Source organism: Dasypus novemcinctus, chromosome 11 (genome assembly GCF_030445035.2).
Source record: "Dasypus novemcinctus isolate mDasNov1 chromosome 11, mDasNov1.1.hap2, whole genome shotgun sequence".
Taxonomy (NCBI): domain Eukaryota; kingdom Metazoa; phylum Chordata; class Mammalia; order Cingulata; family Dasypodidae; genus Dasypus; species Dasypus novemcinctus.
In genome coordinates, this window is record NC_080683.1 from 126,081,926 (window position 1) to 126,094,166 (window position 12,241).

General features: G+C 42.7%; 1 protein-coding gene across 10 annotated transcripts in view; it reads left to right on the top strand.

Annotated features, from left to right (window-relative positions):
- Window positions 1–12,241, top strand: part of STXBP5 (syntaxin binding protein 5) — a 146,831-nt gene that overhangs the window by 16,977 nt on the left and 117,613 nt on the right. For all 10 annotated transcript variants that reach the window (XM_058307622.2, XM_058307623.2, XM_058307624.2 and 7 more), the window contains exons 3-4: window positions 3,018–3,099; window positions 5,995–6,095. In XM_058307622.2, the coding sequence (XP_058163605.1) occupies window positions 3,018–3,099; window positions 5,995–6,095 (183 nt within the window). The remainder of the gene's footprint in view (window positions 1–3,017; window positions 3,100–5,994; window positions 6,096–12,241) is intronic.

Below are 12,241 nucleotides of genomic sequence, written 5' to 3' on the forward strand. Positions count from 1 at the left end.
CACGGCAGGTGGCATGTGGAGTGGGCGCAGGGTCCACAGCAGGCAGTGTATGGACTGGGCACAGGGGCCACGGGAGGTGTTATGCAGGCCGGATGCTGATGCCTTCTATCTGTTCTAGCCTCCCAGTGCCTCTGGCACCCCTGTGGCTCTCAGAAAAAGACTGGATGCCTGCCCAGGGGAGAGCTCCCTGCTCCATCTCCACGGCTTCCCCACCCCTGTCCACAGCAGCCTGAGCAGGGCTGTAATGGAGTAAGGACTCTTGAGGAAATTAGTTTTTCTCTGGCCCCCAGAGCTGATTTAGTAGGCAGACTCTGTAAGGTGGGCAGCCCAGTACAGAGGACAAGGGGGAGAGATGAGTAACCTTGGGAGTCACCTGGTTTCCCTGAGCCTCAGAGCTGCGGCCTGGGAAATGGGAAACTCTCTCAGTGCTGCTGCAATTGCAGGTTCAAGGCCCAGTGCCTAAGGACGTGTAAATCTCAGCATTTCTTAGTATTCTACTAAGAAAAGACTTAACCACCTTAGCCAGACCTTGTCTCTACAGTCTGTCTTTGTCCGGACAAGGGCCCCACACAGAGGAAGAGCACACCTTCCCAGGCCCAGCTTGGCTGGCTTAGTTTTCCTCTGTGTGGACTCATGCTGTCTGCTGCACATAGAGTTCCTCGACCAGGGGCAGGAGGGACTCAGTAGAGCTGTCTGCTTGCTCTGCTGACCAGGAGTCAGCTGTGTGCATTCCCAGATCTGTTTGCACCAGTTAGAATTGATGTTACACCAAGTAATTTACTTTAATATGCGAACTGATGAAATATGAAAACAAAAAGAGAAGTGTTTTATCAAAACCTAAGACGAGTGTTTTGGAAGACTTCATGAAGTAAATTACTAAAAAATTCCCATCTGACTATGTGTACGTAAGATAACTGTAGACAGTTTCAAAAAGAAATAATTAAACTCTCCCCGAGTGCTACACTCAGATTGGCATGGCACTTGTCTTTAAAGTTCCATCAATCAAAAAGTGAACAAACCAGAATTCTATACCTGGTAGGTATGGCTTTGTTTTGTTCAAGAAAAACAACTTGGGGAACTCTCTTGTGTAGATCCAGGCTCAAAGAAAACATTGTAGCTGAGTGTTGAAAGATTAACAAATTGTGGCTGTTTTATGGTAAAATAGTAGGAAGTATAATTTTTATGATTCTTTCTGATGAACTTATCAGTTACAGACCCTGATGTGTTCATATAAGGGAGGTATTACTTTGTTCATTCGTGTTAAATTTGGTGCCAGAAAACATCATTTAGTCAGGACGATTAGATTAGCCAGACTCTCTGCTGGGTGAAAGGGCAAGGTCTGCAGTCTCAGTGAGTAAACAAAGTGGGTGAACAGATGGGGACATGGCTTACCTTGGCGTATGTGGTGTGATTTGAACAGTATCAGTGCTAGAATATTCAGTACTAGAAATTTGAAGTCAAGTTTCCTTTAGCTGCACCTGAGCAACCAGCATAGCAAAAAAAAAGCTCCATCAATATATTAGTTTACAGAGTAATAAAAGTTAATTTCTAGTGATAAAATAGAAAAAGAATCTGCTGGAAATAAATATCACCTAGAAAAGTTTCTAGAAATTGAAAGGAAAAACTGTTATATAGAAAAGAGGAGTTTAACCTATGGTACAATTATTTTTTAATTAAGAAGAGCCCTCTACATTTATTAATTGAAATATAGAGATAGTATGTACATCTAAATATGAATTTGTATAAGAACTATAATTTTATTAAATCCCACTGAATTATATTCAGATTTAGCTTTTTATTTTCATTAGTTTTTGTTAACTAGTGAGCTGTGGATTGGATGAGCAGCATTTTAGTAACTTATTTCAAGTTGATGGAGGCAAGCACACGCGGCTTCAGGTGTGGGGCTCGCCTAGCTGAGGAGTGAGGGGCAGGCTCTGGAGCCAGAGTGAGCTTCTGTTCCGTCCACAGACGTCTCTGCGCCTTTCTGGCTGTGGGATTTGGCCAAGTTAATGGAATTTCTCACTTCGGTTTCCTTACCCTTTTAAATGGGAAAAATAATATATTCTTCATGGGTTATGAGTATTAAGTGAGCTAATACATGTTTAATGTCTGACACAGAAAATATTATGCATTTGCTATTTTATGCAAATTCATAGAAATTTACGCATTAGTGCACATTCATGCTTCTTTTAAAAGATTAATACATTAGTTTTATAGTATCAGGCTATAATTGAAACATGATTATGTGATTTGTCTTCTTATGTGTAGTCTGTAGTGCTAAAAAAATGACACTGCAGGAACAAAAAGTAGCAGTAAAGGGGTTATTGTTTCTAAAAGTAATACTCCAAAATGACATTTCAGATTTGTTTGCTGACTTGGGCAAAATCAGATGCTCCGCAGGTCAATTGTCTGTTCCCTTTTTTTTTGTTACTTTAAGTGGAAGGAAAATATTGAGTCAGTAAAATATATTAACTATATGATTATCTTGGTTTTGTGTATTCCTGCTTTTAGAACTTGGAATAAAACATTTTCTTATTCTTTTCTGTTCTGTAATCTTTTAGAATTCAGTACTGATTGGGTTGGTGTGGGACAAGCCTCTGGATTGGTGTGCAGTGAGCTTCACTGGATTGGATTGGTGTGCAGTGAGCCTCACTGGATTGTACTGGTGTATAACCAGCCTGGCTCTGTAATTAGCTTGGTGTGCAGTCAGCCTGGACCCGTGATTGAATTGGTGTGCAGTAAGCCTGGCTCTGATTGGCTTGGTGTGCAGTAAGCCTGGCTTTGTGATTGACTTGGTGTGCAATCAGCCTGACTCTGTGATTGGCTTGGTGTGTAGCTGCCTGGCTCTGATTGGCTTGGTGTGTACTAAACCTGACTTTGTGATTGGATTAGTGTGTAGTAAGTATTCTAATCTGGACCCCAGTGAGCAGCCTCCGCTGTACCTCTCAGTCTGCATGTAACCCTCGGTGTCTGGAGGGAGCCCACACATTCCGTCACTCCTTAACTGGACCCTGCAGCTTCGGCCGCCCGGGAGTTGAATGTCACTGCCAGCACGACAGTGGGGCCGCAGTCATCCAGCTCCAGTTCCTGGTCAACGAGGTCAGTGAGCCACTCTCGTCTCTCTTGTTTACCCTGGAATTAGCCAAATTCTGTCCTGCAGATCTCTTGCATAAGTTGCTATTTAAAGAGTGGGACGAAAGCTAATTTCTTATAGGTCCAACATAGCAATTCATGGTAGGGCACTGTTGTGAAGAGTGATATAAATAAATAATGAAGATGCTTTCATGTTTTTTCAAAGCAGTGTTGAAATAGAATGGCAGAAGGTACTATATGTAATACATATCCATATTAACGATTGCGCTTACTGTAGATAAGAGATTATGCTTTTTAAATGAATTGTTTTGAAATCCAACCAGGAAATCAAAGTCCATTGGAAACTGGTCAGTGCCTGAATTTCTTGAGTAACACTGAATTGGGCCATGAGTTGGTGGAGGTAATTGATGATGCCTTTCCTTTTTTTTTTGAAAACCCTCCCTTTCCTTTTGATAGAGTATAAATTATGGAAGAAGCTAGAGGAAACACCTTTTTTTTTTAATCAGTAGAGGAAACACTGTGTAGGTTTGAAGAAAAGTATGAGCTGCTCTGAAGTTTGATGTTTTCTGCAAGTATTGGCAGGCAGAGAGATCTGACCATAGAAGGAAGAGAAATTACTCCAGAAAAGGCTCTGATATCTCCAGATAGGAGGGTGTTTTGTGGTATCTTCTTACCCCTAAATCCTTGGGACCCATGGAATAAATTCTTAAATGAATATGAGAAAAAATTGCTGAATGCCCCTGGTGTTTTGATGTATGGTCCTGTTGGAGCCTGAAAGGGGCACATCATGCTGAGAAGTTGGTGATATAATGAAGCCATTAAAACGTCCAAGTCATAGGCACGTGTGTAGGTCTTGTTTTGCATAGCTTCAGTGTTCTGTGTAGAACTGGGTAAATGGCATCCCAAGAGGCTAAAACAAAAAGGGAGTCAGTCACAGTATAGAAAGTGATCGGCCCCCGTGTGGCAATTCAAGATTATTTTTTCTTTTTTAAGACTTTTTATTTGAAATTAGACTTATAGTTCCATTTCTCAGTATTTACAGAGAGGACCCATGTACCTCCCACTCCTCTGACTGCTTTTGTGGCATTTTATATGCCTAGTACAACAGCAGAACCAGGAAGATGGCTTCAGTGCCTTGCTGGTGACTGGACTGGATGACCACCTGACTTCGTCCTCTCCAGGGCTATGTCACTAAACACCCTGTGTGCGTGGGGTTTTATGTGACATCACACAGGTGTGGGTTCGCACTGCCTCTACCACAGTCAAGATCCTGAGTGATCCGACGCCCAAAGGCCCTGCAAGCAGCATCTCAAGCTTTGCAGTCACTCCCCTGCCCTCAGTCCCACCCCTGGCAATCACTAACCTATTTTCTTTCTTTATACTTGGGCTACAATTGTTTAATAAAACAGTATATTAGCCAGTATAAGTAGCATCCTGCCAGTCGATTGCTTGCACACCTATGTTTCAGAAAGCTTGGAGCCTTACGGCCCTTGCTACCCACGCTAGTAGGGTTCTGTTCACATCAGTGAAATTCAGCATAGCCTTTTTTGAAGTGACCGTTTTATTTCATTTTACATGCTTAAATGTTTCATTATAAAGGCTTAAAAGTGGTATTCTGTAGCAAATTATGAATATTCAAATGATGGCCATAGCAATCTAGCGGTTGGGAATACCCAGCTGCTTGTGTAAATTTGGGGAAATCATCTGTAGGTGGTGGAGGCCAGCTGTTACTGCATTGTGGCGCTCTGTCTTCTACCTCTGAGCCTCTGAGCTGGGGAACCAGCTTCAGAGGGACGATGCCCTTCTGAAAGCAGGATGGAGATAAGGAGGATTGATCCCCAGAATGCTTGGACTTCTATGCTTGAGTGTGATGTAGAGAAGAGGATGCTTTCTTCTGAAAGGGAGCCTGTGGACTTTGTGGACATCTGCTTCTCAGCAGTGGAGGATCCGCATAGGACTGGGGAGGTCCTTTCTTGTAAATCTCACCTTCAGAGCTATTTTATTTAGTCTTCTTGGAAGAGTGGAAACTCTTACTTTAAAAAGGGAGCTTTTAAGATGGACCTTTTAAGATTTCTTGGAGTAAACTAAAGTATCAGAATTGCAGATTTTTTTTGAAGTTAATATAAATTCTTCATTTACAACTTTTGTCTTACTCTTCTCTGAGTGTGATGATGCCTTTGAGGAAGAACATTCGTGTGTCTTAATAAATCATCCCTTAGACCTGCTCCCGCATCAAGGTTACATCTCTAGGTTCTAAATATATGTGCATGGGTCCTGCTCTGGAGAACCTGCCTTACTGGGCCTGGGCTGAGGCTGAGCAATCTAGCGGTTCTCTCCCGCTGCCAGGGTTTCCTTCTTCCCACGTAATGGGATTTAATATATCAGTTGTTGAGACTTCCTAAATTAGACTTTTCAACCCACTGGACATTGACGTCTCAGTGTGCCGAGTGGTATCTTCTTTGTCCAAACCGCTCTGGTCGAGCTGACCTAGTGTAGCCCTTCTGAAGGGTTGGTGCTGAGCCCATAGCAGGAAGGCAACTTTGTGTCATATGCTGCTGTTATGACCTCTAGCATTATGTCACTAGATCCAGCTCAATCCTTGTATGGTTTTGGTGTATACGATACTAAATCATACTTTAACTTACTGAAGGAGTTGAACAAATATATCTACCCACATGCACATACCTCTCCACCTGACATAGAGGTATGTGTGTATGGGTGGTCTTATGCACAGTCATACACGTCTGCTCTTCAGACTTTGGGTAAAGCAAATATTTCTCAGAACCTAATCTGTTGGTAGAAGATTTGAAATTTGGGGAGGAGGTTTTTTGGTGGCTGTGTAGTAGCTTTAATATCTACAACATGTATTATACCTGAACTCTATTGTGGCTTGCTTTTAAGGGAGCTCTGGTGAGTGCCTTGGCTGATGACACTTTACACTTGTGGAATTTACGTCAGAAGAGGCCTGCCATTTTGCATTCACTTAAATTCTGCAGAGAAAGGTAAGAATTATCCATTATCCTGTATGTATTTTTAAAGGTATTTCCTTTGAATTTTATACTTTGACTTTGCTTTGCAATGTAAGGACTTTATGCTCAATGTGAGTATTAATGTGAAGCTTCAGAAGACAGTCACTGAAGAACAGGTCTCCTTTCCAGGCCCATCTTCCTCTCTGGAGGGAACCTTCTGGAAATACTTGTGGACTGTGTAGTCGAGCAAAAATCTCTCTATATTACTACCCCTCACCTCCATTTTTTTTTGCATTAATGGGAGCATTACACATTCTCTTTCTGCCTTGTTTTCATGGATCAGTATATCTGATAGATTGCCTAGTATTGGCCCATTTAAATCTTCCACAGTCATTTTAATAACTTAATGGTACTCCATTCTGTAGAAGTGCTATAAATAACTCAGTCTTCATCACTGGGGGTTTATTTCATTTCCATCTGGCTCTTCATTTTGCTCTCTTACTATGTTATGTGACATATGTCTTTGTTCACATATACAAGTATATCTAGAAGATAAATTTGTACAAGTGGAACAGCTTGGTCAAAGAGTATTTGTATTTTAAATTTTCGTAAATATTGTTGTCCTCCAAAGAGCTTGCTTCAATGAACATTTGTACCAGCAGTCTTTGGGGGTACTAATTTCTCTCCATTCACTACTCAATGTGTGCTGCTCTGATACCATGTTGTTGGAACTTGCAATCTTTTATTTTCAGTGGCGTCAACATCTTTTTTTATTTATAAACATTTGTATTTCTCTTTTCTTGGATGTTGCCTATTATTTCTATTGAGTTAATTCTTTTCTCATTAATATGTGTGTTCTTAACATGTTAAAAAAAAAACTTTGTCCTGTATGTTATCTATCTTCTAGCATCATTGTTACCAACATCATTATAATTATAGTGCTGGCCATATATATTTTTTTCTTTTTTAATGAAGTTAAATTTAGCAATCTCTTCTTACGTGACTTGTGAATTTTGTGCTTTAGTTGGAAAGGCCTTTTGTACCTTTTTAAAAAAGTTTCACTTTTTACGTTTAATCGTGGTCCTTCTGGAACTCATGTAACATGAAGGGTGAGCGAGGCCGTGGACAGTCCTCCAGCTCACGTAAGGCACAGGTATGATGATAGGTGTGTGTATGTGTGGCTCTGCCTTTTAGTTTCTAAGGAAAAGTTGATTTGTTTGCTTGAAGAGGTCCTTTTTCCCCAGTTAATTCTTACTTCATTAAGAATAAAATGATGATTGCAACCACTTGGCAGTACAAGTGGGAGAAAGGCAGGGGAGGCCGCAGCTGAAGAGCTGGAGGAGGATGGGGCAGCTGTGGTGGGAAGAGGAAGGAAGCCCACAGTGTCTTGGCTTGCTCGGCTCTCCCAGCATTTCCTAGAGCGTGTGGGAGACTGGGGTTGGTGCAGTCCTGGGAATGAGTCAGGGCAGGAAGCAGCGTAGAGTCTAAAGAGGTGAAAGATGTGAGGAGAAATAAATCTAACACCTGGGTTGAATGAAGAGGAAGTGGTGACACTTATACTGGTTTACTAGGCCTTCTGTAAGTATTAGATTGTCAAATAGAAAACAGATATGTCAAAGTATGTCGTAACACTCTTGGGTTCCTTCTTTCCTCTTAGAGTGATATTCCATGTTACATTTCCTTGATTTTTGGGCTGTATTTCACTTCACTGATTTTTAAGACACTTTAAATTACTAGATTGTATTTTGTAGGACAGTTTTAGGTTTACAGAATAATCAAGTTCCTTTATAGAGTGTTCCCATATGCTGCCTTTCAGGCCCCACCACACATAGTTTCCCCTGTTATTAATAGCTTGCATTAGTGCAGTGCATGTGGTGTAATCAATTAGCCAATTTTGATACACTCTTAACACTGAAGTCTGTAGTTTACTTTAGGGTCCATTCTTTGTGTTGTGCAGTTCTGAGCTTCACACATGTGTCATGCTCTGTATCTACCACTACAGTGTTATACAGAGGCGTTTCCCTGCCGAAAAGTACCCCGCGGCCCCCTGCACCCCTAATCCCTGACAACCACCACTCTTCCTCTTATTGGTTTGTCTTTTATGGAATATCACTGAATGGGAACTATGCAGTGCGTACTCTTTTCACACTTAGTAATATGCATTTAAGCTTCTTCCATGTCTTCTGTGGCTTGATAGCTCATTTCTTTTTATTACTGAATAATATTCAGTTGTATGAATGGACCAGAGTTTGACCATTCACATTGGTTGCTTCTGGGTTTGGGAAGCCATGAATGTAGTTGCAGCAAACATTCACATATGTAAGCATGTGGACTTAAGATTCCCACACAGTTGTTAGATACACAGGAGTGTCATCGCTGGACCTTAGGCTATGATTCTGTTTCTTTGCCAGAAGATAGGAAGACAGGAAGCACCTGTCTTCCAAAGTAGCTGTAATGTGTCATGTTGCCACCAGCAGTGAGTGAGAGTTTCTTTGGCTCCACATGCTTGTCTGCACTTGGTGCTATCAGAGCTCTTATTTTAGCCATTCTAATAGGCGTGTCATGGCATCTCAGTAGGGTTTTAATTTGCAGTTCCCAAATGGCATACCATGTTGGGCATCTTTAAAAATTTTTTTTCAAAGATACTTTTAAATATTACACCGATCTAAATACCATTGAGCTTGTTACACCATGCTGTATTTTAGGAGTTAACAATGGGTGACAACCTAGAATTTTTAGGTATGCCTATAGTTTATGATAAAATTGGGAATTCTTTAGATTAATGTACACATAAAAATACATGAGGAACCTAGAAAAGTGGAACTCTTAACATCAATAGACTTACTCTGTGATTGTGGGTTGTTAACTATTGTAATTTCCCTTACAATTTTCTGTATGTTTTAAATGGTCAAAGGAAAAAGTACTATTATACATCCAGAATACGTCGCAGAATGTTGAATCTCTTACTCCTGGACACTGAGGTCGTTCCCAGTTTCTACCCTCACATTAAAGAAAACTTTAAAGAAATTTTTCATGACTGTACATCATCAGGAAGTGCAACATGCCCTCGTTTTCCACACATCAGCCTCATTCAAGTTGGACTTCCCTCCTGACTAGAAGGGAAAGATGTGTAGGTGGACCTTCCCTCCTACCGGTCCTTCCTTTAGAGTTGGTGGGACCCCTAGACTGGGACTGATTTTATACAGATGATCTGGTGGCCTGCCCCTTCTCCCCTCTGGAGAGAGAAATCCTGGGGAGAAGAGGATGTCACCGTGGGGTGGCGTAGGTCCTGGGATGTCTCCTCTGCAGGTGTTTATCGTAGGCTGTGAGCGCCGTTGCTGAGGCACCATCCTGAGCGGAGCGGGGTGCTCCGGGAGCGCCATCCTCCAGAAGCTAGCCTTCCCCCCACAGTTCATTTCTTTCTGTCCATCATGTGCCTTCCCCAGCCCCTGCTCTCCCTTTTCCACCTTCTTTCTTTCCTGAAGCCAGTCTCCTGCAGTCGTCCTTGGCCCAAGGTCATCATTGTCACGTCCATCTGGCTTCTTCCTTGGCCTCCCGGCAGCCTTGGACACAGCCAGTCACTCCTCGACCACTGGCCGCCTGGGTGCTGCTTGTCTTACCTCACGGCTGGAGCCTCTCAGTCTCAGCACCCCACGAGGCGGAGAGTCCGGTGCAGTCCTTGCTCAAGTGTGTTTCCAGCACCCTTTCAAAGTTAGGCTTGGTCCTGTTAGACGCCATGGTCCTGCTCATCTGATGGATGGTCTGTCAGTTGCCCTCAGCACAAGCTGCCAGGCCCTGCATGATCCGGCTCCCCACTGCCCCACACTTCTCCCCCGGCCGTACCTCTTGCCCCTGCTCTGTGTCAGCCACACTGGGTTCCTCACTGTCCCCCAGGCAGGCACGTCAGGGCCATGGCGCAGGTGTTCTCCCTGCACAGGCCTCCCTCATTCCCTTTTACTTTATAAGATGTTTACTCACGTGTCCCACAGGGAAGGCTCTTGACTGCCCTCTGCCCTGCTTCTGCTTCCCATTTCTTTTCTGCCTGCTCAGCTGTTCCTACTATCTGTCCTTACTTGCAGGCTGTTTGTCCACCTGTGGAAAGAGCTCCTGTTTGCAGTGCACTCAGTCCTAGGGCAGCATCCAGTGTGCAGTAGGAGCTCACATGTCTGCTAGTGGATGCTGGGGCAAATGATTTGTCTCTAGTCCCCCAGGTCCACACATGGGGAATAATTGTGCTCAAGAGCTCAATGTAAAGAATTGTCCTAGGAGCCTCCTTTGCAGCAAAGTTAGATGATGAGATCTGGGACTATTGAGCTGATGATGTTTAGATACGATTTTGTACTTGAGTGGATACTGTAGTGGGTTGAGGCTTTTGGGGATGTTGGGGGATGGACATGAATGTACTTGACATTGTAAGGGGCATGGATCTTTGGGACCTCAGAGGAAGACTGTGATGGGCAGACTTCCAAGATTTCCACCTGGGGACTACACATGCCCTCTCCCAGTTACTCAGTTACTCGGTGATAGGTAAACCAAGGTGTTGCTGCAAAGCTATTTTGCAGATGGAATTGAGATCCCAGGTCCATTGACCTGAATCTAGAGAGAGGATCGCATCGGTTTTAGGCTGGGTTACCTGATGATAATGGCAGCAAGAGAGAGGGGGTATCCAGGGTGGTTTGGCTCAGCGCTGAGAGTCGGGCGTGAGTTCCTCCCAAGCACCTAGGTGATGCGAAGGTGTGGCCACACTGAGGAACACCTGGTGCAGGTTGGCATGGACTGAGGAGTGGCTGGTGGTAGATAAACACCAGTGCCCACCCACTTCTCACTATCTGCAGAATGAAGTTTAAATCGTGAACATTTTGCGTTCTCTAAAGGGCCTTGCAAGATCCATGGCTGCGTCTCACCACATCTCATTCCCCGTACCTCTCCCAGTCCTTTCATGTTGCAGTTGTCCAGCCACCCCACATTTTCACTTTTTTAGTGTACATCCTGTCTTCTGCCTGTTCGATTTGACCCTGTGTTTAGAACACAACTCTGTCTTTTAAGACTTGTCAGACTTTCCCTGCTGCTTCTCTAAATTCCAAGTCTTGGTGTTTTGTCTGCTCCGTATCACCCCCTAGTACACCGCTGTTCCCCTCACATATGGGCCATGCTTACTGGGACTGCCTTGGGTACTTGCCTGCTTAGTGCTATTTAGTCTTCCAGTCCTTGAATAGGGAACGTCCTTCCATTTGTTCAGGTCACCTCTGATTTCTTTTAGCAGTTTTTTGTATTGTAGTGTTCTGAACACAGGTCCTTTATGTCCATGGTTAAGTTTATTCCTAAACATTTGATTCTTTTAGTCATTATTAGACTTTTTTTTCTTGACTTCCTCTTCAGATTGCTCATTAGTAGTGTAAAGAAATGCTACTGGTTTTTGCATATTAATCTTCCGTCCTGCCACTTCGCTGAACTTTTTAGCTCTAGGAGCTTTGTTGTGGATTTTTTACAATTTCCTGGGTATAGGATCATATCAAAAGGGAATAGTAAGTTTACTTCTTCTTTTCCTCTTTGAGTGCCTTTCTTTTCTTTATCTAGCCTAATTGCTCTAGCTAGAAATTCTAGCATGATACTGAACAACACTGGTGATAGTGGGCATCCTTTCTTGTTCCTGATCTCATTGGGAAAGCTTTCAGTCTTTCACTGTTTAGTACAGTCCCTCACTGTTTAGTTTTTTTTTTCTAACAAGAAAGGATGCCATATTTTGTCAAATGCCTTTTCTGCATCAATCAAGGGGATCATGTGATTTTTCTTCTTTAATTTATCAATGTGGTTTATTACACTAATTGATCTTCTTTTGTTGAACAACCACCCTTGTGTACCTGGGATAACACCCACTTGATTGTGGTGTTTAGTCCTTTAATGTGCTTTTGAATTGAGTTAGCAAGTGTTTTGTTGAGAATTTTTGCATCTGTGTTCATTACGGAAATTGGTCTGTAATCTTCATGTTTGTGGTATCTTTATCTGGCTTTGATATTAAGGTGATGTTGGCTTCATAGAATGAGTTTGGTGGCGTTTTTTCTTGTTCAGTTTTTTGGAAAAGTTTGAGCAAGACTGGTGTTAAATCTCCTTTGAATGATTGGTGGAATTTATTTGACTTTATTCTGGTTGTGGTGTGTTTCCCTTCTTGGATATTGATG